Source organism: Spodoptera frugiperda, chromosome 6 (genome assembly GCF_023101765.2).
Source record: "Spodoptera frugiperda isolate SF20-4 chromosome 6, AGI-APGP_CSIRO_Sfru_2.0, whole genome shotgun sequence".
In the NCBI taxonomy this organism is placed as follows: Eukaryota; Metazoa; Arthropoda; class Insecta; order Lepidoptera; family Noctuidae; genus Spodoptera; species Spodoptera frugiperda.
The window spans coordinates 12,801,010-12,825,080 of NC_064217.1; the positions used below are offsets into that span (position 1 = coordinate 12,801,010).

Sequence of the window (24,071 nt, forward strand, 5' to 3'; positions counted from 1 at the left end):
CGCTGTTCAGCTACTATTCATCATAATGTTATGTTTTATAATCTTCCTCGATAATGCGCTATGCAACACAAAAATAAAATAAAATTGGACCAGTAGTTCCGGAGATTAGCGCGTCCAAACAAACTCTACAGCTTTAATACGTATGTTATAAAAAATATATAGAAGATAAAGATTACAAACTGATACTTCAAACTATTGTCGTACATTTCATTCGTTGGTAGATAAGGCCTACGAAATAAATTAGTATTAAAATACCATTAAGCTTTTATATTAGGACTTAGAACACAACCTACTTAACTAATAAAGATTGAGGCTCCTAACAAGAAAAACAAACACAAATTTGATTACCATGAAAATATATGTGACGAACAACGACTCAGCAAAAAATTTACATTCGACTTTTTTTGTTAAAGGTTTGTCCTAAACAGCTGATTTAACATTTTTATTGAAACAGTACTTTAAACCAAAGAAATGAAAATTTTTAAATAAACTGTGACGAATGGATGTACACGAGTACTCCTTATGTACATTGTAGGCCAGTGAGGCAGTGTTGAGCGATTTAGAAGCGGCTCAAACGGCTGTCATTCGCGCGAGTAGAGTGAACGCAAGAAGACATGTCGAAAATAGAGTTTACTGTGAACGGGAAAAAGTGTACAGGTATGCATTGTTTTTGTTATTTGATTACAGATTAAATATTAGGCTATAATAACAAACAACTATTTATTTTATTCTTATCTACCTTATGTATAAACTTAAATAAGTAATAAATTATATGTGCAAGTTACTATAAATTAAAACTAAACTTTAAAAATGGTAATATTAGGTATATTTTAGTAATATTTGCTGAATAGCGAAGGGTATGAAGTATAATTATTAAAACAATTATAACGAGTAATAGTCAAAAGTGAAGGGAATAATTATGAAAAAATATACAACGATTTTGAGTAAATAATATTTCTAAGCAGCTTAGAAATATAGGTACGCATTTGATTTAAGAAAATTAATGTTTTGGTTTTTATAAATTTATATCTAATATACAAACCATGTCACAATGTTAGTTACCGTATTTCTCCGAAACGGCTTTACCGATTTTTACCAAATTTTATATGCGTATTCAGTTGGTCTGGGAATCGCAAAACAACGTTTGCCGGGTCAGCTAGTAGTATATAAAAATCAATTGCTGTTCGTCTATTTAGTTTCTCTAAAACTCTAGAACTGCGGGACCAATTTGGTGAATTTTAGTCTAGAATTATTTGTGGAAGTCAGGGGGAAAAAGAAGGGTTTGAGGCGTTACGAAGAATAACCTACATAGAAATTAATCAATACTCGTAAAACATGAGATTTTACTTTCAATCTTAATTTACTTGTTGCATTACAAATTTGAATAAAAACTTTACGCTTGTCTATTTACCAAGTGGTAGACAGAAGTGCACGTCAGCTTGACAGATTTAAGTATATTAATTATAAAATTGTTCATGGTAAATAAATAAGTGATTATCACGCGTAAAGATAACAATAGGTTGTTATTCTGATTTTGTTTATGCGAATATGTTTTTCAATATATCATTTGTTATATATTATATGATCATTAATCTATATTACCAAGTTAATTAATAATTTAATATAATAATCCCTAATTAGGTACATGGGGCTCATAATAAACTGGTGTGACAAGTTAATGTTACAGGTGATACAGGAAAAATGTTTTAGGTGTGGCAAAATTTTAGTATGGTATTCATCAAGTACGTATATTATATTAAACACGTTTTTATTGTTACGTTCAGTAGGTACTAAAATCTAAAGTTATGATCGATGAAAAAAAAAAATCCAATTAAAAATACTTTTTATAGCGCCCTATGAGTGATAGAAATTATGTTTTTCATTCGGTGAAAACGTATTCCATTGCCATTATAGAACAAGAAAAAAATGTCCTGTATATGCACACCTCTGCTTATCCCTTCGAGGGTTCAAACTCTTTGCATAAATATCAAAAACCGGAAAATAATGAGATCATATATTTAACATTTTCAACAATAACTAGGGTTTAAAATGTACCATTTTTTTTTTTTGTAAATATACTAATGCCATATTACAATTGGGTTAAATGGTGTACGCTGTACGTAGATAGTAAAAAGTGATTAATAACTCGGTCCTTACACATGGCTAACGCATTTATTACTTATGACCGATAACATAAGTTTTTCTGTCATAAATAAAACATAGCGACACGATTACAACAATGCATAGACGGACATGTAAAAAAAATATTCATGATTAATGAATTACGCTTAATGAATTAATTAGTATTTAATAATTTCTATTATATTAGTATTTAAAAACTCCGTTTCGCCACCAAAGACTTTCCCTATTTTCCTGCTTTTCTTAAATTTTCTTTGCTATCCTCAAACCTCATGTAACCCGAGACCTTTTCGACGAATGTAAACCGTGGAAATCGGTTCGTGCGTTCTGGAGTTATTGCCGCAGGAAGGAAACCCCGATTTATTTTTATATTATAGAATAGATAGATCTAAATCACACTAATATGGAGCAGCTGAGACCTTTGAAAGTTGAAAACGACAATAACTAATCACGTCTTAAGTATCAAACCTCTTATTCGGTAGTCGAGATTGCAAAAATCCAACCAACTGTATAATGCATTATTGATTGAGGAAAAAAAAAGTTAGAAAACTGTCGTGAACAACATTAATATGCAGTACCAAGCTGTTATCATTTTTACATAATACAATGTACTAGAACACATTAAATACGTGTTTATACCTATCACACTTCACACTAATAATATAAATGTGAAAGTTTGTTTGGATGTTTATCCATAAATCATTCTGAAATTACTGAACAGATTCTGAGGATCTTTGGTGTACAGACAGGGTATGAGCTGACTTGGGTGATAGGATATTTTATTTTTATCCCACGGGAAAGCGGGCGAAGCTAGTACATAATAACATATAGTATACTTGAAGAGATCTATTTAATAATATAATTGACAAGTTCAATGCCACATACTCGCCAAGCTAGTTTTTTTAAATGATTATCTTATGCAAGTGACCCGTATGGCAAGTATTTTGCAATATTTCCTTGTATAAGTATTTTTTTCTTTAATTTCGCCCGTGTTTTTTATGCAATACATAAAGATAAAAGTGTTAGAGTAGGTAAAGAATAATATCTACGTTTTTTAAGATAATATTACTAGTACAAACATATTATATAACCTCACGCCTGTCGCCCACAGGGGTAGGCAAAGAAAATGCAACGCCAACGCCGTACTGTTCGTCTATTTAGTTTCTCTACAACTCTAGAACTGCGGGACCTATTTAGTGAATTTTAGTCTAGAATTATTTGTGCAAGTCCAGAGAGAAAAAGAAAGGTTTGAGGCGCTACGAAGAATAACCTACATAGAAATTAATCAATATTCGTAAAACATTAGATTTTACTTTCAATCTTAATTTACTTGTTGCATTACAAATTTGAATAAAAACGTTACGCTTGTCTATTTACAAAGTGGTAGACAGAGGTGCACTTCTGCTTGACAGATTTATATTAATTATAAAATTGTTCATGGTAAATAAATAAGTAATTATCACGCGTAAAGAAACAATAGGTTGTTATTCTGATTTTGTTTATGCGAATATACTATGTTTTTCAATATATCATTTGTTATATATTATATGATCATTAATCTATATTACCAAGTTAATTAATAATTTAATATAATAATCCCTAATTAGGTACATGGGGCTCATAATAAACTGGTGTGACAAGTTAATGTTACAGGTGATACAGGAAAAATGTTTTAGGTGTGGCAAAATTGTAATATGGTATTCATCAAGTACGTATATTATATTAAACATTTTTTTATTGTTACGTTCAGTACTAAAATCTCAAGTTATGACTGATGAAAAAAAAATCTATTCACAATATTTTTATAGCGCCCTATGATTGAAACAAATTATGTTTTTCATTCGGTGAAAACGTATTCTATTGCCATTATAGAACAAGAATAAAATGTCCTGTATATGCACACCTCTGCTTATCCCTTCGGGGGTTAAAAATAGTGATATATAATTATGTCAAGTTATTCACTGTTTATCAAAAACCGGAAAATAATGAGATCATATATTTAACATTTTCAATAATAAAATCGGGTTCAAAATGTACCATTTTTTTTTGTAAATAATCTAATGTCATATTACAATTGGGTTAAATGGTGTACGTAGATAGTAAAAAGTGATTAATGACTCGGTCCTTACACATGGCTGCCGCATTTATTGCTTCTGACCGATAACATAAGTTTTTCTGTCATAAATAGAACATAGCGACACGATTCCAACAATGCATAGACGGACATTTAAAAAAATATTCATGATTAATGAATTACGCTTAATGAATTAATTAGTATTTAATAATTTCTATTATATTAGTATTTAAAAACTCCGTTTCGCCACCAAAGACTTTCCCTATTTTCCTGCTTTTCTTAAATTTTCTTTGCTATCCTCAAACCTCATGTAACCCGAGACCTTTTCGACGAATGTAAACCGTGGAAATCGGTTCGTGCGTTCTGGAGTTATTGCCGCAGGAAGGAAACCCCGATTTATTTTTATATTATAGAATAGATAGATCTAAATCACACTAATATGGAACAGCTGAGAATTTTGATAGTCGAAAACGACAATCACGTCTTAAGTATCAAACCTCTTATTCGGTAGTCGAGATTGCAAAAATCCGACCAACTGTATAACGCATTATTGATTGAGGAAAAAAAAGTTGGAAAACTGTCGTGAACAACATTAATATGCAGTACCAAGCTGTTATCATTTTTACATAATACAATGTACTAGAACACATTAAATACGTGTTTTTACCTATCACACTTCACACTAATATTATAAATGAGAAAGTTTGTTTGGTTGGATGTCAATCACGCTGAAAGTACCGAACAGTTTTTGATGAAATTTGGTGTACAGACAGGTCATGAACTGACTTGGGTGATAGGATATTTTATTTTTATCCCACGGGAAAGCGGGCGAAGCTAGTACATAATAACATATAATATACTTGAAAAGATCAATTTAATAATATAATTGACAAGTTCAATGCCACATACTCGCCTAGCTAGTTTTTTTAAATGATTATCTGTAAGTGACCCGTATGGCATGTTTTTTTGCATTATTTCCTTGTATAAGTATTTTTCTTTTTAATTTCGCCCGTGTTTTTTATGCAATACATAAAGATAAAAGTGTTGGAGTAGGTAAAGAATAATATCTACGTTTTTTAAGATAATATTACTAGTACAAACATATTATATAACCTCACGCCTGTCGCCCATGGGGGTAGGCAGAGAAAATGCAACGCCAACGCCGTACTGCCAGCCAAAAGTTTGCCGTTTCTTGGAGTAAAAAGCAGTTTTAATGCTAGAAAAAATACAATTATTGACAACTAGCTTCTGCCAGCAGCATCGCCGTCGTTCCCATGGCATAAACAATAACTTATGTGTTATTCCAGATCACAATCTACCCCTGTTCCAAATTTCATCCCGATCCCTTCAGTCGTTGTGACGTGGTTGAGTAACAAACATGCACACAGACAAACACTTAAACTCACAAACATTAGCATTTATAATACGAATATGTCCAGAGTGAAGCCAGATCGAATTGCTAGTGAAAAATAAAATATTGTCAGAGTTTATTGACATAATAACTTTGGGAAATATTGTAACAACCTCCAGAAGTACAATGCTACCAGCAGATCAACCTACAATCTGTCAACTTTATTCATTGGAATTTTAACTTTATACCAATACAATAAAGTAGCAAATGTCGTTAGGTGAAAAGGGATAGGTTGATATGCTGGTGACCATACATTGTACTTCTTGAGGTCAACCTTAGCCTCATTACGCGTGATGACGAAACTATGAGAATATTACTGTAATCTGCCCGTTATTATCTAAGTACCAAGATAATGGTCGACCATAAAACTATATCTTACGGTGTAAGGGAACTTTTCCACCAGAGATGTGCTATGTATGCATGCCACGATGGTGTAATAGCTAAGCTGTGAAAGTATGTGACCATTTTCACTGATACTCAGCTTTGTAAATGTGCGAGTAAGATGTGTTATGAAAATGCGCCGCCAAAAAGCAGCTGTGCGAGGAAGATGCGCAGCACGAGTATGCGATGTAGTAGGGAAACCATTCAGAGCATGCACCTATAGCACGCATCTTTCCATATAAAAACATAGCTTAGCTGTGTCAGTTTCTAGCAGTGTTATGCTACCAATGAATATGATTGGTGGAAGCCAAACGCATCCACAGCAACGTAGCATAGCACATCTCTTGTGGAAAAGCACCCTAAGACTTAATGTATAGCAGTTTCCTTTCTAGTTACTATAGTATCGTAAATAACTGTTTTCCGTACAGCACGCATCACGAATGTCTCTTGTATGTTACAATAATATTATGTTAATACAAGCTATTCAGGTATAACAAACAATATTTGTTGATAGGGCCTTTATGTTGTAATAAAGACATGCGTGATATTATGATTGAATGTAACAAATATACCTACAATTAATAGAAATCATGCCAAGATATTCCTACTCTTATAAACGGCATTTCCTTATTTTCCATCTATTTTTGTTTTTATATATCTACGTCGTTTCTTGTATCACTTTTTTCCTGGAACAGTACATAGGCAATGATGTTTACCACTTTTAAACGCCATGGGGGTCACCAGTGACCGTCGTAAGCAGAGGATTTGCCTTCAATAGTTTTCTATTGGCAGCCAAAGACTTACTTAAAAAATATATTAAATATAGCTTAACCTATTCTAAATCTCAAGTCCTAATTTTTGATTTTTGACTGCACGGTTGGCGCGGTGGCTGGACAACTGGCTGCCGTGCAACGTGTCGCGGGTTCGATTCCCGCACGGAACAACTCTTTGTGTGATCCACAGATTGTTGTTTCGGGTCTGGGTGTCATGTGCATGTGAACTTGTATGTTTGTAAACGCACCCACGACACAGGAGAAAATCCTAATGTGGGGCAACGTTAAAAAAAAAAATAGAGAAAAAAGAAAACGGAATCTAATACTTACAACATTTTGTTTAGTAAACGAATGTACACCCCGAGAGACGACGTTGAACGCGTACCTGCGGTATGTGCTGGCGCTGCCGGGCACGAAGGCGATGTGTCACGAGGGCGGCTGCGGCTCCTGCATCGTCATGGTGCGCGCCAAGAGGTACCCCAGCGGCATCGTCGAGACCTTCTCTGTTAACTCCGTAAGTATACAAACCTGCTAAAATATTAAAACCCATTGTACGAACCTATTATCAATGCAAGATGGTCTTGTAGCAATACGCTTCGTGTGAGAAAAAAATATTGAGTAGGTACCTGTATCACCAGTAAAATCTGAATTAGCAGGTATTGAGTCCCATGTAATGGGGGATGAGCCCAGTGTATTGTTTTATACCGCGTATAATTTCAGACTCCGTGTTGCTACTGAGAAATTTTCTACGAAAATCTAAAAGTGCTTTAATAACGCTTTGCTCGGCCTGGATCTCAATTAAACATTGAACTGATAATCTTTTCAAGAAGCCACGTTCTTTTTGGAGACAGTATATTAAAACTATAAAATCTGTCTAGTGTCTGGTTCTGGTGCTATCCTGCAATGGTTGGGAGATCACAACTGTCGAAGGCGTCGGCAACCGTTTGGACGGCTACAGTGATGTCCAGAAGCGACTGGCGGCTTTCAACGGTTCCCAGTGTGGGTACTGTACTCCTGGATGGATCATGCATTTGACCAGGTAAGTATCCTATTGATGACAAGCCATTGGATGGTCTCCAAAAACTTCTTGTCTTGTCATCACGGATGAGAATTACAATAACTAATTTTTATTCCAGTTTAGTCGACAAAAACCTATCAATGTCCGAATTGGAGGAGTCTTTTGGCAGTAATACATGCAGATGTACTGGTTTCCGACCAATCTTGGACACTATCAAATCCTTTGCTATAGACGCTTCTCCAGAAATATGTCAGAAAGTGAGGGATATTGAGGAACTAAATGGGTGTTCCAAAAATCCTAGAAATTGCCAAAGAAAATGTTCTTCGAACAGTGACTGCAGTGACTGGAGCCTTGTAGCTGATGTCAAAAAAGGGAGCCCAATGCGTTTTGATTATGGAAAATACAAGTTCTTCAAGGTCTATGAGATTCAAGACATTTTTGACATCTTCCGCAAATATGGCGTCGATTCCTATATGCTTGTGGATGGGAATACTGCCAAGGGTGAGTTTTATTCTACAATATTTAACCAGCATACATATTATATGTTTTGTCTTCTCAAAGATTAATACTATGTTGCTTATCCAAAAAGTTATTAATTCAGGTGTATTGATTTAAGAGCGTGTATTTAAATATGTTATGCGTCAAGTAGTAGCTTTGAGTTTGGCCCAGAAACCATACTCAGGACGTTGTGCAGGGCAAAGAGTCGTTCCTATAGTGGTAGTGATAGTAGACGTGTTAGGAGCCAAAAGGAAGAATCAGTTCTCAATTTTGGTTCATTTTGTATAAAAACAATAGCCGATATTGATAATACTTCTCTCTAGACACACTACTTTAGATACACATTTCTAGAGACACTACTTTGATAATCGGAAGGGCGGAAAATTATGCATTGAGTTCTCCCGCCTTGGATAAGGCGAGAGGGGGTATCAGACACTTACTGACTAAAAACCACTCCGTTCCTTCTCCTGTTTCTCGAGCCGGAGCCCCGGTTACCCGCTAGGTAGTCCACAGCTCAGCTGTGGCTATGTCATGATCATGTATACCGGAAAGGTCACTTTAAAACTGCTAACTAATTTTGGTAACAAAATAGAACTAAACCTAGACATTAAAATGGTGCCTACGTATAAATATATGTATAATAATTATCTGCAGATCTAATGCACGTATTCTGAACAAAAACATGTCAGTCTACTAGTCATAGCAAATTGCTAGCACTTTGACCTTTTCTACCTTTTTTGCCAATTAAAACTCGAAACTCGGTTGATGTTTTGTTTTATTTTAGAAAGGAATAGTTGTTAGTGGCGATAAAAAAGTGAATGTACTCGTACCAACCAAATAATAAATTGAAGGACTCATTTACTGTCTATTCATTGTATGAACTATTTCTTCATACCTAAGGCCCCTCGGTCACGGCGATTTCTTTTTGTAGCAATGCTGTCGCGTTTCTGCATCGATACAGTCGCAAAGTGCACATAATGGTCCATCTCATATACTTTTTCGTAATCTTCACGCAAGCGGATTGTAGATCGTAATTAGCCAAACTTTAAGCTCTAGACAGACTCTAGTCTCAGTTGAAATCTAGTCCGTCTATTAAGTCTTCAGTTTTATCTAAAAATCGATGTAACCCAAAGTACTGCTTCTTCTATCTGTCAAAAGTGCAGACTTCGTCGGCGCTTAGAATACCTGCGAGTGCAGTAGTAGTACGATAAAACGTATTCCACTAAACCGTTACCACATATTTTTAGAAAATACGCTCATTTCTATAATACCCGATGTTACTATTCTTAATGTGAGTAGAACACTAAAATCAAGAGGTTATGTTAAGCAACCGCAGATATGATGTACTTATTTCAAAGTAATAATTGTTTTAGGTATCCTCGAGACATTTGAGTACCCAAATAATTTGATCGACATCAGCGAAGTGATGGCGTTGAAGACCTTTGATTACGACCAAAACCTGGTCCTCGGAGCGAACGTATCCTTAGAAGATTGTATCAAGATCTTCAAGGAGGCTTCTGCTAAAAAGAGCGAGTTCGCATATTTAGCTGAATTGGTGAAACATCTTAAGCTGGTCGCTCATATACCAGTCAGGAAGGTAAGCAAGCATTTAAGAATTTACATGTCAAAATCTATACTATAATATTTTAAAGCTGAAGTGTGGTTTGAACGCCCTAATCTCCGTAACTACTGGTTCCAATTGAATATATATATTTTTTATAATTTTACGTTAGGTAGTCCATTCATATTCTATAAAGCTTTACGTTACGATCATTAGGAGCAGGGGGGAAACTGTGCGGGAGTAGCTAGTATTTCTATAATAGTATAGTTTGTTTATTTTACTCCTACTCTACCGAAATTATTTTATAGAGATTTAGTTTAGAAATATTGGGAGATTATCATGAGTATTCTTTATGTGGCCAAAAGTTCTATAAACACGAGAACAGAGAAGTATTTAATAGATTTTAATAATTAAAAGGTCGTCACGCCTTTTATCCCCGAAGGGATCGGCAGAGGTGCACATAATGACGACACATAATGCCACTGTACAATGTATACTAACTTTCCACAATTTGTGGTATACGTAAGTCCTATGTAATAGGGGGTGAGCCTATTGCCATATATACTGGGCACTCTTGCCATTCCAGACTCTGTTCTACTACTGAGTAATTTTCGAAAAGCCGGAAAAGGCCTAGCAATGCTTTGCCCGACCCCTCGAACAACGAGGCAGTTTTATTATTTACTTGTATATTTTTAGATTGGTTCCATAGCTGGCAATTTGATGTATAAGCACAAACTGCCGAGATATAAATCTGACCTGTTCTTACTCTTCGCGTGCATTGGAGCAACAGTCACTGTCCGTAAGTATTTGACACTTTTCATAAATAACTTCTGCACATGTTTAGTAACTAAAACGAAATGTTTTAATGCAATACCCAACGTCTCGCCTTTTTATCCTTGAAGGGTTAGGCAGAGGTGAATATTACGGCACGTAATGCCGCTATACAATGTACACCCACTTTTCACCATTTGTGTTATAAGTCCTATGGGGTGAGCCTATTGCCATATGCTGGGCACAATTCCAGACTCCGTGCTACTGAGAAATTATCGGAAACCTGAAAAAATCCCGGTAATAATTTGCCCGACCCGGGAATCTAACCCGAGACCCCTAATCCGGCAGTCTGCACTCACTCGTCTGCACGTTTCTAGAAACACGAAAGAAACTGCAATAATAAATATCTTTCATGTAGTATGATCATGCAATGGTAAAACACTTGATAAAAATTAAACAATTTGTATTTGTTTTATTTTAACGTAATGTTTACCGTTTACCATTCGCTTTTATTTTATGTAAATTTGCATAAAATGTGTTGGAAAACTTTCGTCTCATCGTCTCGTTTGTTAATACACTGTACATTGCTACTAATACGAGAATCAAAATAGCAAAACAAAACAGAAAACAGTATTACATGTCCTGTGACCTTCCTGTGGTCGTTTTCAAAATAGTTCATGGGGTCCGCACTAAATTAACTAGATTTAGCTTTAGCTGGTGATTTTTATGTGACTAGATTAAGGCGTTGTTTTGACAATAATTATGGTTACGCGTTTTGGGAGAGACATCTTTCGGCACAAGACCGGAGTGATACCACGGCCTCACAGAAAACCGACGTGGAACAACGCTTGCGCTGTGTTTCGTTATGAGAGTGAGGTTACCGGAAGCCCACTTACTCCCCTTCGCAATCTTACCAATCCTCGTTTCCATAACAGCGCTTAAATTCCTAACCCCCAAAAGGCCAACAGCGCATTTGTAATGCTTCTGGTGTTTCGAGTGTCAATGGGTGACAGTGATTGCTTACCATCAGGTGATCCGCACGTTCACCGGCTTATAACATAACATGAAAAGAATCCACTGGGAGGCCTACAATTTCCTTGGCCTCGCTGGGCAAGGCACATGGCACACATTAAACAAAGCTAGTTTACCTAATGATTTCTGTCTAAGGTTACTCTAATGGCGACACTAAGACATTGAAGATGAAGAAGTTCTTGAAGACAGACATGGAAGGAGCTCTGTTGGTCAACGTGGAAATACCGCCCCTTAGTAGCTCACACGTTTTCAGGAGTTATAAGGTAACTCTTAGATATTCACGTTCCTAATCCGTGCAGCCAGGGATTAGAACAATCTGCCTGCTTCTATCTTTCCTGAGAAATACAACCCGGGTCTTTTCAAGGTCAGAGTAAATAGGTACTTTCTAAGTCTGTATGTTCCATCTTCGGCCACATCTTCGCTTCGCCGTCCTGGCAGTAAGCGGGTTGGTGGCCAAACACAGACTTATCAACGATAACATAAATAAACATGGAAACTCATAGACATAAATAAACATAGTAAATATACTGTCTTAAGTTCTAATGTTAGTGTTAGTGACTATGTAAGTTTAAAAGCGTATATATTATAAGGGACACTCATTAGACCTTCCTCTTTGTCATTACCCAGTGGTTTAAGGTATCTGATTCCATGGTAAAGAACCTATCAATTGTGTTATTTAATACCATAAACATCTATGACTAAGCGGTAGGCACATTGGGTGATCTGATGCGCATCTTATCGCGGTTTCGATCTCCGCACGGAAAATCTAATTTGTGAAATTGTTGTTTTATGTTTGAGTGTCATGTGTACATTTGTAAATGCACCCACGACACAAAAGAAACTTGCTGTTGCACTTTAAACTATGAACTTAGGTAAGAATAAAAACAATTTTTTTTGCCACATTATCAGCTAGTTTAATGCATCAGTGCCTATATTTATAGGTATCCTACAATAAAACTTTATCTTTGAAGAAAGTGAATGAAATGTAATAAATAACATCGCCTGATTAAAAGAAATAATGTTTTAAAACTTGTTCTTGTGCAAAAATTTTTTCACAATATCTTTAAATGTCTGTAAATTAAATTAATTTAAATTTATTCACAATATCGACTAAAAGAACACTGAATAAATATTTGTGACAATTAAAACGTAAATGTAAAATGCAATGTCATGCCTTTTACCCTGGGGTAGGCAGAGGTGCACATTACGGCACGTAATGCCGCTATACAATGTACACCCACTTTTGACCATTTGTGTTACAAGTCCCGTGCAATGGGGGGTGAGCCTATTGCCATAATTATACTGGGCTCAATTCCAGGCTCCGTGCTACTGCTGAGAACTTTTCGAAAAACCGAAAAATGCCCAATAATACCTTCCCTGACCCGGGAATCGAATCCGAGACCCCTTGTCCGACAGTCAGTTGTAAAATATTATTGTCAATTTTCAGATCATGCCAAGAAACCAGAATGCTTTAGCCCATGTAAACGCAGCGTTTCTTTTGAAACTGGGCCGTAAGAAAGTGATAGAGTCGGCAAGCATAGTGATTGGTAATATTGATCCAGAATTTATTAACGCGAGTAAAACTGAAGCCTTTTTGGTTGGAAAGAACATATTCAATGATGCGAACTTGCAAGCTGCTATACAGGTTCTGAGCAAAGAGTTGAAACCTATTGAAATCCCTGGTGAACCGTCTCCTCAGAGCCGAAAGAAATTGGCTTTGGGACTGTTTTATAAGGTTAGTACAGTAAAGGGTTACTATTTTTCGTCGCGTCTTTGTTTAGGACAGTTTACCTATTTTCATGGAGGTAAACACAGGTACTTGAAAAAATATAAATGAAAGTGAAAATTCTAATTGCTTTTTGTTGATCGTCTTATTATTCTGAACAGTAGGTGCCTGTTACTACCAAGAGCAATTTTCTTGAATATTACAGTCAAAATACTATTATACCCTTAAGTATATCATTTTACAGTCTGAGGAGGAAATGTGTATTATTAATCAACTATGATAAATTTTATTCTTGGTTATATAATGAAAATATGTATTATTCAATGTTTAATGTAAAATTTTTAGTTTTGTATTCAATGTACTGTCTGATCTTGGTAGTCTGAACTATTGAAGATGCGCAATAAGTGTTAATAGTAAATATATTAAGTCTAAATAGTATATTAGTAATAATAATAAGTTAAATAGTCGCAATAAAATAATAAGAACCAAAAAGATTCAAAAACTAGTAAAATACCTCATCTCATCTAACAGCATATCTCATTCACAGTTCATCCTCAACATCAGTCCAGCTGGAACAGCGCTTTCCAAATACATATCTGGAGGAGAACTTCTTCAAAGACCGGTGTCTTCTGGCAAAGAAGATTACCAGACTGACTCCTCATTGTATCCGTTGAACAAACCAGTAGATAAGCTTGAAGCGAATATACAAGTGGGGGGTGAAGCGAGGTTCGCGAACGATATCCCTCCGTTACCGAGGGAAGTTTTTGGAGCATTCGTGCTTTCCACCACGCATAGCGGAGAAGTGGATACGATCGATGTCGATGATGTCATGGTAAGCAACCTTTGTTTAAAGACTTGACTACATTACGTATGTTATTGAGATTTCCTATTTCCGAAATTGTAATAACGTTTTAGTTTTGGACCATTACGTAGTAAAATAAAAAAGTAAAATCTCCCGACCGATTTCGATCTCGGTGGCCAGTCTGTCTAACTAGCTTAGCCCACTATGGAGGAGATATTATAGTGCATAAGTGTGTGCGCAAACACAGGTGTACTCTCTGTTCTCTCATTCTCGAAACCTGATGACCTATGACCAACTGGGCTGGAGGGAGGTGAGGCGCAGCACCAACGGCACGAGGGTGAAACACCGCCGAACTTCCTGACTCTGGGCTAATATAATGCTCATTTTACTCAGAAAATCCCATTAGCACTTTTTGGATAGCGCGGGAATCGAACCCGTGACACGTTGCATAGCAACCATTCACCCAACCACTGCGCCAACCGTACAGCCATCATTACACAGTACAAAAATGCTGTACCTACTTGGTTATTTTCCTTAAAAAATAAGAGTGAATATTGAATGTTATTTATTTTAATACAAACAGTTAACGTTTGCTAAGCAAACATCTGCAAGAGCTAATTCAAACAAAAACTTCAGAGTCATACCTAATTATTCTTTTCCTTAATTTCGACATACATAATAAACAACTTGAACTATATTATGTTATGGAATATTTTGACACCTGTATCAATATCCTATAATCGACATTGACGCCCCGAAACACGTGTTGAGGCGTCATACGTATACGGTACTTTCAATTGTTGGGTCTTATCTCCTAATGTTCCTTTATACGTATGTACTTTATTCATATTTATATTTATTGTGTACAGATCAATTATCTGTAAATAACGTAACAAAATAAATCAAGGCTCATTGACTGCACGGTTGGCGGTTGGCGCGATGATGGCTGAGCAACTGGCTGCCGTACAACGTGTAGCGTGTAGCGGGTTTAATTTCACGGGGCAACTCTTTGTGTTTGTAAACGCACCCACAACACAGGAGAAAAGATTAGTGTGGGGCAACGTTTAAAATTTAATAAAAGGATTTTTTATAGTAATAGTTCTATTCGTTCATTAATGATAATCATTAAACGCAATCATGGCTTCCCTTTCTTTTCCTTTCCTTTCAATCATTTATCATACAATCCAGCTCTTTCTCTAAGATGTTATAGACAAAATCTTAAATAAAACATTTGCTTTATTCTAGTCTAAAGACGGAGTGCTCGCCTTCTATACTGCCAAGGATATTCCCGGCGTGAATTCCTTTGGATTCCCTGGTATCCAATTACAAACTGAAGAAGAAGAAATTCTTGCAACTAAAATCAAATTCTATGGCCAACCTATAGCCGTAGTAGTAGCAACGACCGAAAAAATAGCAGAAAAAGTAGCTAAACAAGTAAAAGTGACATATAAAAATGTAGGCACAAAGCCACCTGTACTAACAATTGATGAAGCAAAGAAAGATAGTAAAAGATACGTGGCTGGTACTCCATCTATAGAACCAAGTGGAAAGGGGGATAATGTAACTAAAGTCATTAAGGGGGTTCTAGATTTGGAAGCTCAGTACCATTATTATATTGAACCTATTACTTGTGTAGTAGTCCCAGTTGATAAAGGCCTAGAGGTGTACGATTCGTCGCAATGGATGGACTTGTCGCAGATTGCTATTGCAAGGTCTTTGGGCATCCAGGAAAGCGAGTAAGTTGTGAAAGTGTTTATGCTGGTAGTAAGCTAATAAGTAAGATGATTATGGCAAATAAAAATATTTTTTACAAAACAAGGTACAAAATTTTGGTGTGCATATTTTTATACGTATCACTTTTTAATCGTATCAAACGCTTTACTTTAAACTGTATTATCTAATAGCTTTTTGAATGGTCGAATATCTATTATTCAATTCTGTTCATAGAAGTTTCTAAAAAACAGGGAATTGTTATCGAATTCTATGTTTAACGTTTCGAAATTCTAGAATATTGCTTACCACGTTAACCATCACGTCGGTTACTGTGACTGATGCTTAGAGGAGGATTTTCCTTCAAAAGTTTTCTTTGGGCAGTTAATGCTTTTAACAGAACACTATCTAAATATTTATTTGTTGATTATTTTAGAGTCGTTGTCAAAGTTCGTCGTGTTGGTGGCGGTTTCGGAGGTAAGATCAGTCGCAACGTGCAGGCTTCGGCAGCGTGCGCATTGGTTGCCAAGAAACTTGACCGACCCTGCAGATTTATCCTGCCAATGCAAACGAATATGGCCATAGCAGGCAAAAGACTGCCGAATCAATGTGATTATGAGGTAATTCTAATTCTTAGTTATTTTGTAATAATATAGAAATAACAATAGTAAAAACTAATACTAATGCTTTAAAAGCGGGAGAACCATGCTTCGGCACGAATAGGTATATTCCCAATCTTTCCAATTCCCGATTCCCCAACAACCCCTTAATTCCTAACCCCCAAAAGGCCGGTAGCGCACTTGTAACGTTTCGGGTGTCTATGGGCGGCGGTAATTAGCATGATGTGATCTGTCTTCTTGTTTACTCGCTTATACCATATAAAACTAAGCCAATGGTTTTCCGTCTGTGGCTTCAATTGTAAATCATAAAAAAAAATCAAGTTACTCTTCTAGGAAAATAGAGGAAAAGCTAAACTGTGGCTTCGAATACTTTTAACGTAGGTAAGAGTATGATGAAATAGTTTTTCAAATTGGTCCGTTAGGTTTATTCTTTATTTATATGCAAACGAACAATCAAATATTTTATTATAAGCATATATTATTTGCAGTTATGATAGTAAAAAATAGTAAATGACTAATAATAATTACGTTTGTGAATGACCCTGATAACGAATTCACCGTATGCTTGTCATTGAAAATACGCCTAACATTTACTAATTACCAAATTGCATTGTTCATATAGTAATAATAATAATTTTGGCTAGTACAAATAGCTTATTAATGGATGCAAATTTAGTCACAATTGTCAATTTCCTATAGTCACGATGATTTATTAGATAATGATACATATTTAGGCCTTAACTACTACTAACATGGGATTTTTTATTTTTGGAAATTTTTGAACGGCGTTCCGTAGCATGGTCGCGATCTGTTTGGTGGAGGCGAACAGGTGAATTTACCCTAATACATAAATACCATTACCAATTGTAAAATAAATAAATACCATCGATGTCTGCGAAAGAAAACTAGGTACTATTTTATTTTATCTTTCATAAGGTCGGCGTTGACAACAATGGTAAAATCCAGTATCTGAATGCGACGATAGTAGAAGACATGGGTTGTTCCAACAATGAGAATATTCTGGACTTCGTCGTGGGTGGGTTCCCGAACTGCTATAACACTGAGTACTGGTCCTTGAAGACTGCTACCGTCACCACTGACACACCTTCCAATTCCTTCGCAAGAGCTCCAGGTTTGTTGCGATTCTTATTTTCAAAGTCATTATTTATTTATTTAAGCTTTATGCACAGAACAACTTAAATGCCATTGCTTCCAGTCTCACCTTTTTATCTGCGTCTTCTCTGGTTCCATTGCCTACTTTCTTAATCCATAAATAGTTTAGTATTAATATGGCCAGTTTTTGGTAATGGTATTTTTGCCTCTAGGGTAAATAACAACACAATAATTTGCAGGCGATCAGTAATTTTTATAGGTACTGTATAATTGTATATATGATAGGACGTAGGTGATAGGTACATTATCAGGTATGTTCTGCATTTTTTTGTACAACACTTTAATCTATCTAGTATTCTATAATGTTGTGTAATTAGGTATGCTAATCACTAAGCAATGCCCGATTAGCTGGTGCAGTATGACGCAAACACTCTCTAAATTATTCATGTATCTTTACAAAACAATCTATTCCGAATGTAAATATTTTGTTTTATGTCTTTTACAACAAGAGATACCGATGCAGTTTTAATTAGCCAATTGAAATTGATTAAATGATTTTATGTATATTTTTTACGGTCGATAAATTAACTGCAACAAAATAAAGCAATATATTTTTACTGATCTTTAATCTCACAGGTACATGTGAAGGCATCACCAGTATAGAACATATAATGCAGCACATTGCTTTTGCCGTACAAAAGGACCCAACTGAAGTCCGTAAAGCAAACATGAGGACAGAGGACAATGACCTTCCAGAGATGATAGAAACTCTCAAAAAAGACGCAGACTACGACAGACGACTTAAAGAAGTAGAACAGTTCAATAAAACAAACAGGTGGATGAAAAAATCTATTTCGGTCAACGTTATGTGCTTCCCAGTAATCTTCTACGGTAACTACTCAGCTCTCGTCTCCATCTACAGAGGTGATGGTACCGTCACAGTCTCCACAGGAGGTATAGAGATGGGACAAGGCATCAACACCAAGTGCGCTCAAGTTTGCGCCTACGAACTTGGCATACCCCTTGAATACGTCAAAATTGTTCCCAATCAAACATTCATTGCTGCAAACAACGTTTTCTCTGGATCCAGTATCACTACTGAAAGTTGCGTCTATGCTATTATTAAGGCTTGTGAGGTTTTGAAAGAAAGATTGGCTCCAATAAAACAGAGTATGCCTGATGCTACATGGAAAGAAGTTATCCAGAAGGCAGGCGAAGAGCAAGTAGACTTAACTTCTCTGTATATGATGAAGGACTCTGATGAGAATCTGAAGGGTTACAGCGCGTTCGCTGTGTCTATTATTGAGGTGCTACTGGACGTGACCACTGGCAGGTTCCAGATTGTTCGAGCTGATGTTTTGGAAGATGTTGGTGTTAGTGCTAACCCTAAATTGGATGTGGGTCAGGTGAGTAGATAGATAGAGAATGACTTGTAATTCGACGTATTCCTTTCGGTAGATGATAGTACAACTAATTTCCTACAAAATTAGTCCTGAAGTCCCTGGTCCGAAAGTGGCATTTTCTGAGATATTTAACATATTTAGTTTCGTCAAAAATTCCGGAACTAAGTACAAAATATGAATAAATAAAAAAGTAATGCTATGATTTAAATTGTTTTAGCTTTTATCAGTAGCCAATATATATAAACAGCGATTAATACTTTAATCTGAGTATGGGCCTTAGATGCCTGAAGTAAATAAATAAATAAATAAAAATAGACTTTTCTATTTCACTACCATTTCTGTAATTTGTGGTAAGCCTTTTTAATTCCTAAGTTCTTTACATGCTATGAAATCGTAATTGTGTTTGTTTCTTCTAGGTGCAAGGCGCATACATTCAAGGTATCGGCTACTTCACCTGTGAGAAATTGATTTATGATCAAACCACGGGCAAGTTGGAAACCAATCGTTCCCTGACCTACCACGTACCGCTCGCTCTGGACATACCGGTAGAGTACAACGTCAAGTTGAGGTATAACCATAAGAATCCAAACGGAGTTCTTGGATCAAAGAGTAAGTATTATTCTTTTCTACTTTACTTCACGTCTTTTACTACCAAAAGAGATAAATAAAAGTATACATAAGTATTAAATGGCAAAAAAAAATTCGCCTGTACTGAAATTAATATTGTCTGCACGGTTGGTGCGGTAGCTGAGCAACTGGCTACCGCGCAATTGATTCCCACATGGAGCAACTCTGTGTGATCCACAAATTGTTGTTTAGGGTCTGGGTGATCACACCGTTTATAAACATACAAGTTCACATACACTGATGTGTATGTTTATAAACGCATCTACGACACAGGTGAAAATCCTAGTGTGGCACAACGTTTAAAAAAGTCCCATGTAACGTTACGGATGCTTCTTGCAAATTTCCAGACCCCGTGCTATAATTAGAATATTCTATACAACTGCTTGCTTATTTGCTTATTAAGTTTTAGCTCAAATTAGTTAGGTTACATAACCTTATGAAAATGTTGATCTTCCAGCATGTGGAGAGATGGGCATCTGTTCAGCTCATGGTGTAACTCACGCGCTGCGCCAGTGCATCATGGAGTCCCGCAAGGACTCAGGCTACGATCCCAACGAATGGATTTATATACGTAAGTATATGCTTGTATGTTGATTTTTGTAAATTATTGAACCAAGGAAGAATCCTTCTCCAATCCTTCGAGATCCAAAAATTAATGGACAAGATCCTCATCAATAATTGTGTCTCGTCGTTTCATTTTGTCCAAAGCACAACCTCCCACTCCCGTTAATTATTCATAGATCCTTTAGCAGAGCTAGATATAATTTGTTTTGTTTTATTAATTTGATTAGTCAAACATACAAATATATTTATGTATGAATGCCTAGTGTTATCTTAAGGCTCAACAATGAATGTAACAGTGGAGCATGATACTCTAAATATAATTTAATAGTGGTATATAGCAAAAGGCTGATGGTAAACCCTCTTATGTAAAGGAGGTCCATAGTCTCGTGATTAATTTTCACGAACTGTTGATGATTATATGTACTTGATGACTGCACGATTGGTGCGGCTGCCGTGCAACGTGTAGCGGGTTTGATTTCCGCACGGAGCAACTCTTTGTGTGATCCACAAATGTTTGTTTCGGGTTTGGATGGAATGTGTATATACATGTGAACTTGTATGTTTGTAAATGCACCCACGACACATGAGAAAATCCTAGTGTGGGGTAATGTTTTTTGAAAGAAAAAGAAGAAGATTTAGACCACATAAATAGATTTTTAATGAAGTAATGTGTTTCCTTTGTTTCCAGCGGTGCCGTACGAGACCGAGGTAATATTGAAGGCGTTGGACGTGAAACCTGAAGAATTTCGTCTAAATGCTTAAAGGACCTCCCTTTTTTAACTTGTAACATGTTTGCCAAATAGTTTTCCTAATACAGTCGATTGTAACTTGCCATATTGTTAGTGTTTGTTAAGTTTTCCTATTCTTTGAGATCTGATTTATTTTATTTTACAAAAATGGTGTTTGGTTATTGCTTTTTTTTATTTTATTTCTGTTGAGTGTTAGTTAAAAGGTTTTTATATCACTGTCCATTGTTTGGCCTCCTAAATATCTCCATTAACATAAAATTATACAATGAGAAATGACCTCTGAGTTGTATTTCGGAATTTCATACTCAGGGCAGTCCGTTACATAAATGTCACGGTCATCATAGTTTTTTTTTAATAATAATTTTAGTGTGTTAAGTCCGTCTATTGTTTGTCCTATGTACATAAATTCATCTTCCATTGTTATAGAATTATGTTTGTGATGTGAAGTACAAACAAACAAACCATTACACTTTTGCATTTATTAGTAACGATGGCTAAATATTAAATGCTGTACCAAGAATAACATGAAAATGTAAAATAAAGCAAGAATTGTGAATTGATTGTTGGTACGAGAGCTAGCAACCGAAAAAACAACAATTTCGCCTATGGTATGTCTCTCACTCTCCCAGACATCATACGGGCTATCTGGCACCTGGTAGTGGTTGCGTTCACCAGTGCGCACATTTGTACAGGCAAAATTTCAATTTTTCAAACCATTTTAAGAAGTTACGTTTTATTATTATTATGTTTTATTGAACTATAGTAGCATGAATCTATTATTGCCAGGCTTTTTTATTGTTGTTTAAGCTATGCCAAGCGCCAAATTTTTTTTATTATTACTTTAGTATCTGAAATTTTTGTATAATGTTATTTAATTAATTAAACCGGCCAAATGCGAGTCGGACTCGCTCGTGAAGGGTTCCGTAACAGTAAATTGACATAATATTTTTTTGGTTTTTATTTTGTATGAACGACAAAGTTATATTTGCGGTTTTTAAAAGTTTTATGTTCTTTAATAATAATATCTGGTTCAAACCAATTGTTGTTAGTTTCTATTGAAATCTACCATATTTTTTTTTAGTTTTCTCACTCTCTTATTTTAAAATAGAGGGGGAGGACACTCATTTTTCCACTTTGGAAGCGTCTAAAAACGATTGATTTTGACGAAAAACGGCTTTAGGAACCTTAACATCTTTTTTAAAGATCTATCCATAGACACCAACCAATCACGGCATTGTAAGCTGAAAAAAATATTTTTGTGATTCAGTTCCATGTATGGAGTGGCCCCCTTTAATTATTAAATTTATTAATTTTCATTCAAAATTCGAATAGCAATTACCAGAATACATCAACCTACAAAGTTTCAACTATGTTAACCCAACAGTTTCGGAAATATAATGAAAATGGTTTGAAAAGTTGAAATGTTACCTGTACAAATGCGATGCGCACTGGTGAACGCAACCACTACCAGGTGCCAGATAGCCCGTATGATGTCTGGGAGAGTGAGAGACATAATATATCTAAAAACTGGCCTTCTTGAAATGCTCTCTCAAAAACGTTGCCAGCTCTTATACGATAATACCTAATTAGTGTTGTCTCTTGTCGCTCTTCTAGTGTTTCAAGTAACTAAGGCTGCTATGCTACGTTGCTGTGGATACATTTGGCATCCACCAATCATATCCTTTGGTACACATAGCATAGCACTGGTAGAAACGGACTCAGCTAAGCTGTATTTTTATATGGAAAGATGCGTGCGTGGGATATGTGCTATGCATGGCTTTCGTACTAACGATACATACTCGAGCTGCGCATCTTCCTCGCACAGGTACATAACTTAGTATCAGTGGAAACAGTCACATAGTTTCACAGCTTAGCTATTACATTTTCGTAGCATAGCTACATAGCACATCTCTGGTTGAAAAGCACCCTAAGGCTAAAAATTGTAATGTGTTAGGTACTAAAACCGTTTCTGATACTTACCGGTTTTTAATGAAATTCAATTAATTTATCAATGTAATCTTCTTAAAATTAATCATTTACATTTTATATCTAAATGAAATAATAATTTATAATTCCAATTAAAGGAAATAATTAATTATTAATACTGGATAGTGGTGCCTTTTACAAAATTTTTTATGTTTTATTCTCTTTTATAAAAAAAAATCTTAAACAGTTTTTGTCTTTTTACATATATTTTTAAGTATTGAAATGTGATTTATAGAGTAAAACTATTCCTGTTATGTTTTATTATTTTAATAAAGTTTATTACTAAAATAATAAGTGTTTTATTTTTAGTTAAAAACAACGATTTCTACACGTAAATGTATTGAGAAAAGCTCTACTAGTTTCGAGACACAGAGGGACGTGATTCAACTGTTGTATTCAGTGTTATTATAAAAATGTCTTATTATTGTTTTTATTTTCCATATTCTCATAGAAAGGTCCTTTTAAGTTTCAGGTATTTAAAAAATCTATCAAGGTATCTAGGTCGCAAGTGCGATTATTGGACAAAGGGTTTTGGGTTTGATTCCCGTATCGGGCGAAATATTACTGGGTTTTTTATTCGGATTTTCGAAAATTTCTCAGTAGTGGCTTGGAGTATGGAAATGTGCCCGGTATATGGCAATAGGTTATTACATGGGACTTATAACACAAATGTTGAAAAGTGAGTGTACATTGTACAGCGGTATTACGTGCCGTCTCTGTCTACCCTTTCAGGGATAAAAGGCGTGACTTTACAAAGTACACTTTGGACAGTACACTTTGGACATCTTTTTTAAAATTTTCTAAAATTATTAAATGTACTAATAATTCTAAAAAAAAAATATGTCGCGTTGGGGGACCGCTCCGCTCCGTTATAGTTAAGTATTTAAACATCAATTTACTTTAATGTTAACACCAAGCATGTAACACTTATTAAAAAATCGTAGATAAGTAAGAAATAATTAGGAGCGGTCCCCCAACGCGACGTATTTATACGTATACGTATTTATTTTTTAGAATTATTAGTACATTCTTAGGTACTTTAAGATTAAGTTTCTTTTATTATTTTTTACTTTTTAAAGGTAAATTAAGTTTTTGTGTCGGGGGTTTTTTAAA

The 24,071-nt window shown here is 35.5% G+C and overlaps 1 protein-coding gene across 1 annotated transcript; it reads left to right on the plus strand.

Annotated features, from left to right (window-relative positions):
- Positions 1 to 489: 489 nt before the first annotated feature.
- LOC118267674 (uncharacterized) lies at positions 490 to 21,223 on the plus strand. Its single transcript, XM_035581786.2, has 16 exons — positions 490 to 657; positions 7,123 to 7,292; positions 7,657 to 7,817; positions 7,915 to 8,297; positions 9,668 to 9,891; positions 10,552 to 10,654; positions 11,794 to 11,921; positions 13,106 to 13,393; positions 13,932 to 14,216; positions 15,432 to 15,922; positions 16,333 to 16,516; positions 17,453 to 17,648; positions 18,266 to 19,035; positions 19,449 to 19,641; positions 20,117 to 20,230; positions 20,912 to 21,223. Exons 1-16 carry the CDS (start codon positions 615 to 617, stop codon positions 20,983 to 20,985), a joined length of 3,807 nt encoding a protein of 1,268 aa, XP_035437679.2. The 5' UTR covers positions 490 to 614; the 3' UTR covers positions 20,986 to 21,223.
- The last annotated feature ends 2,848 nt before the right edge of the window (positions 21,224 to 24,071 follow it).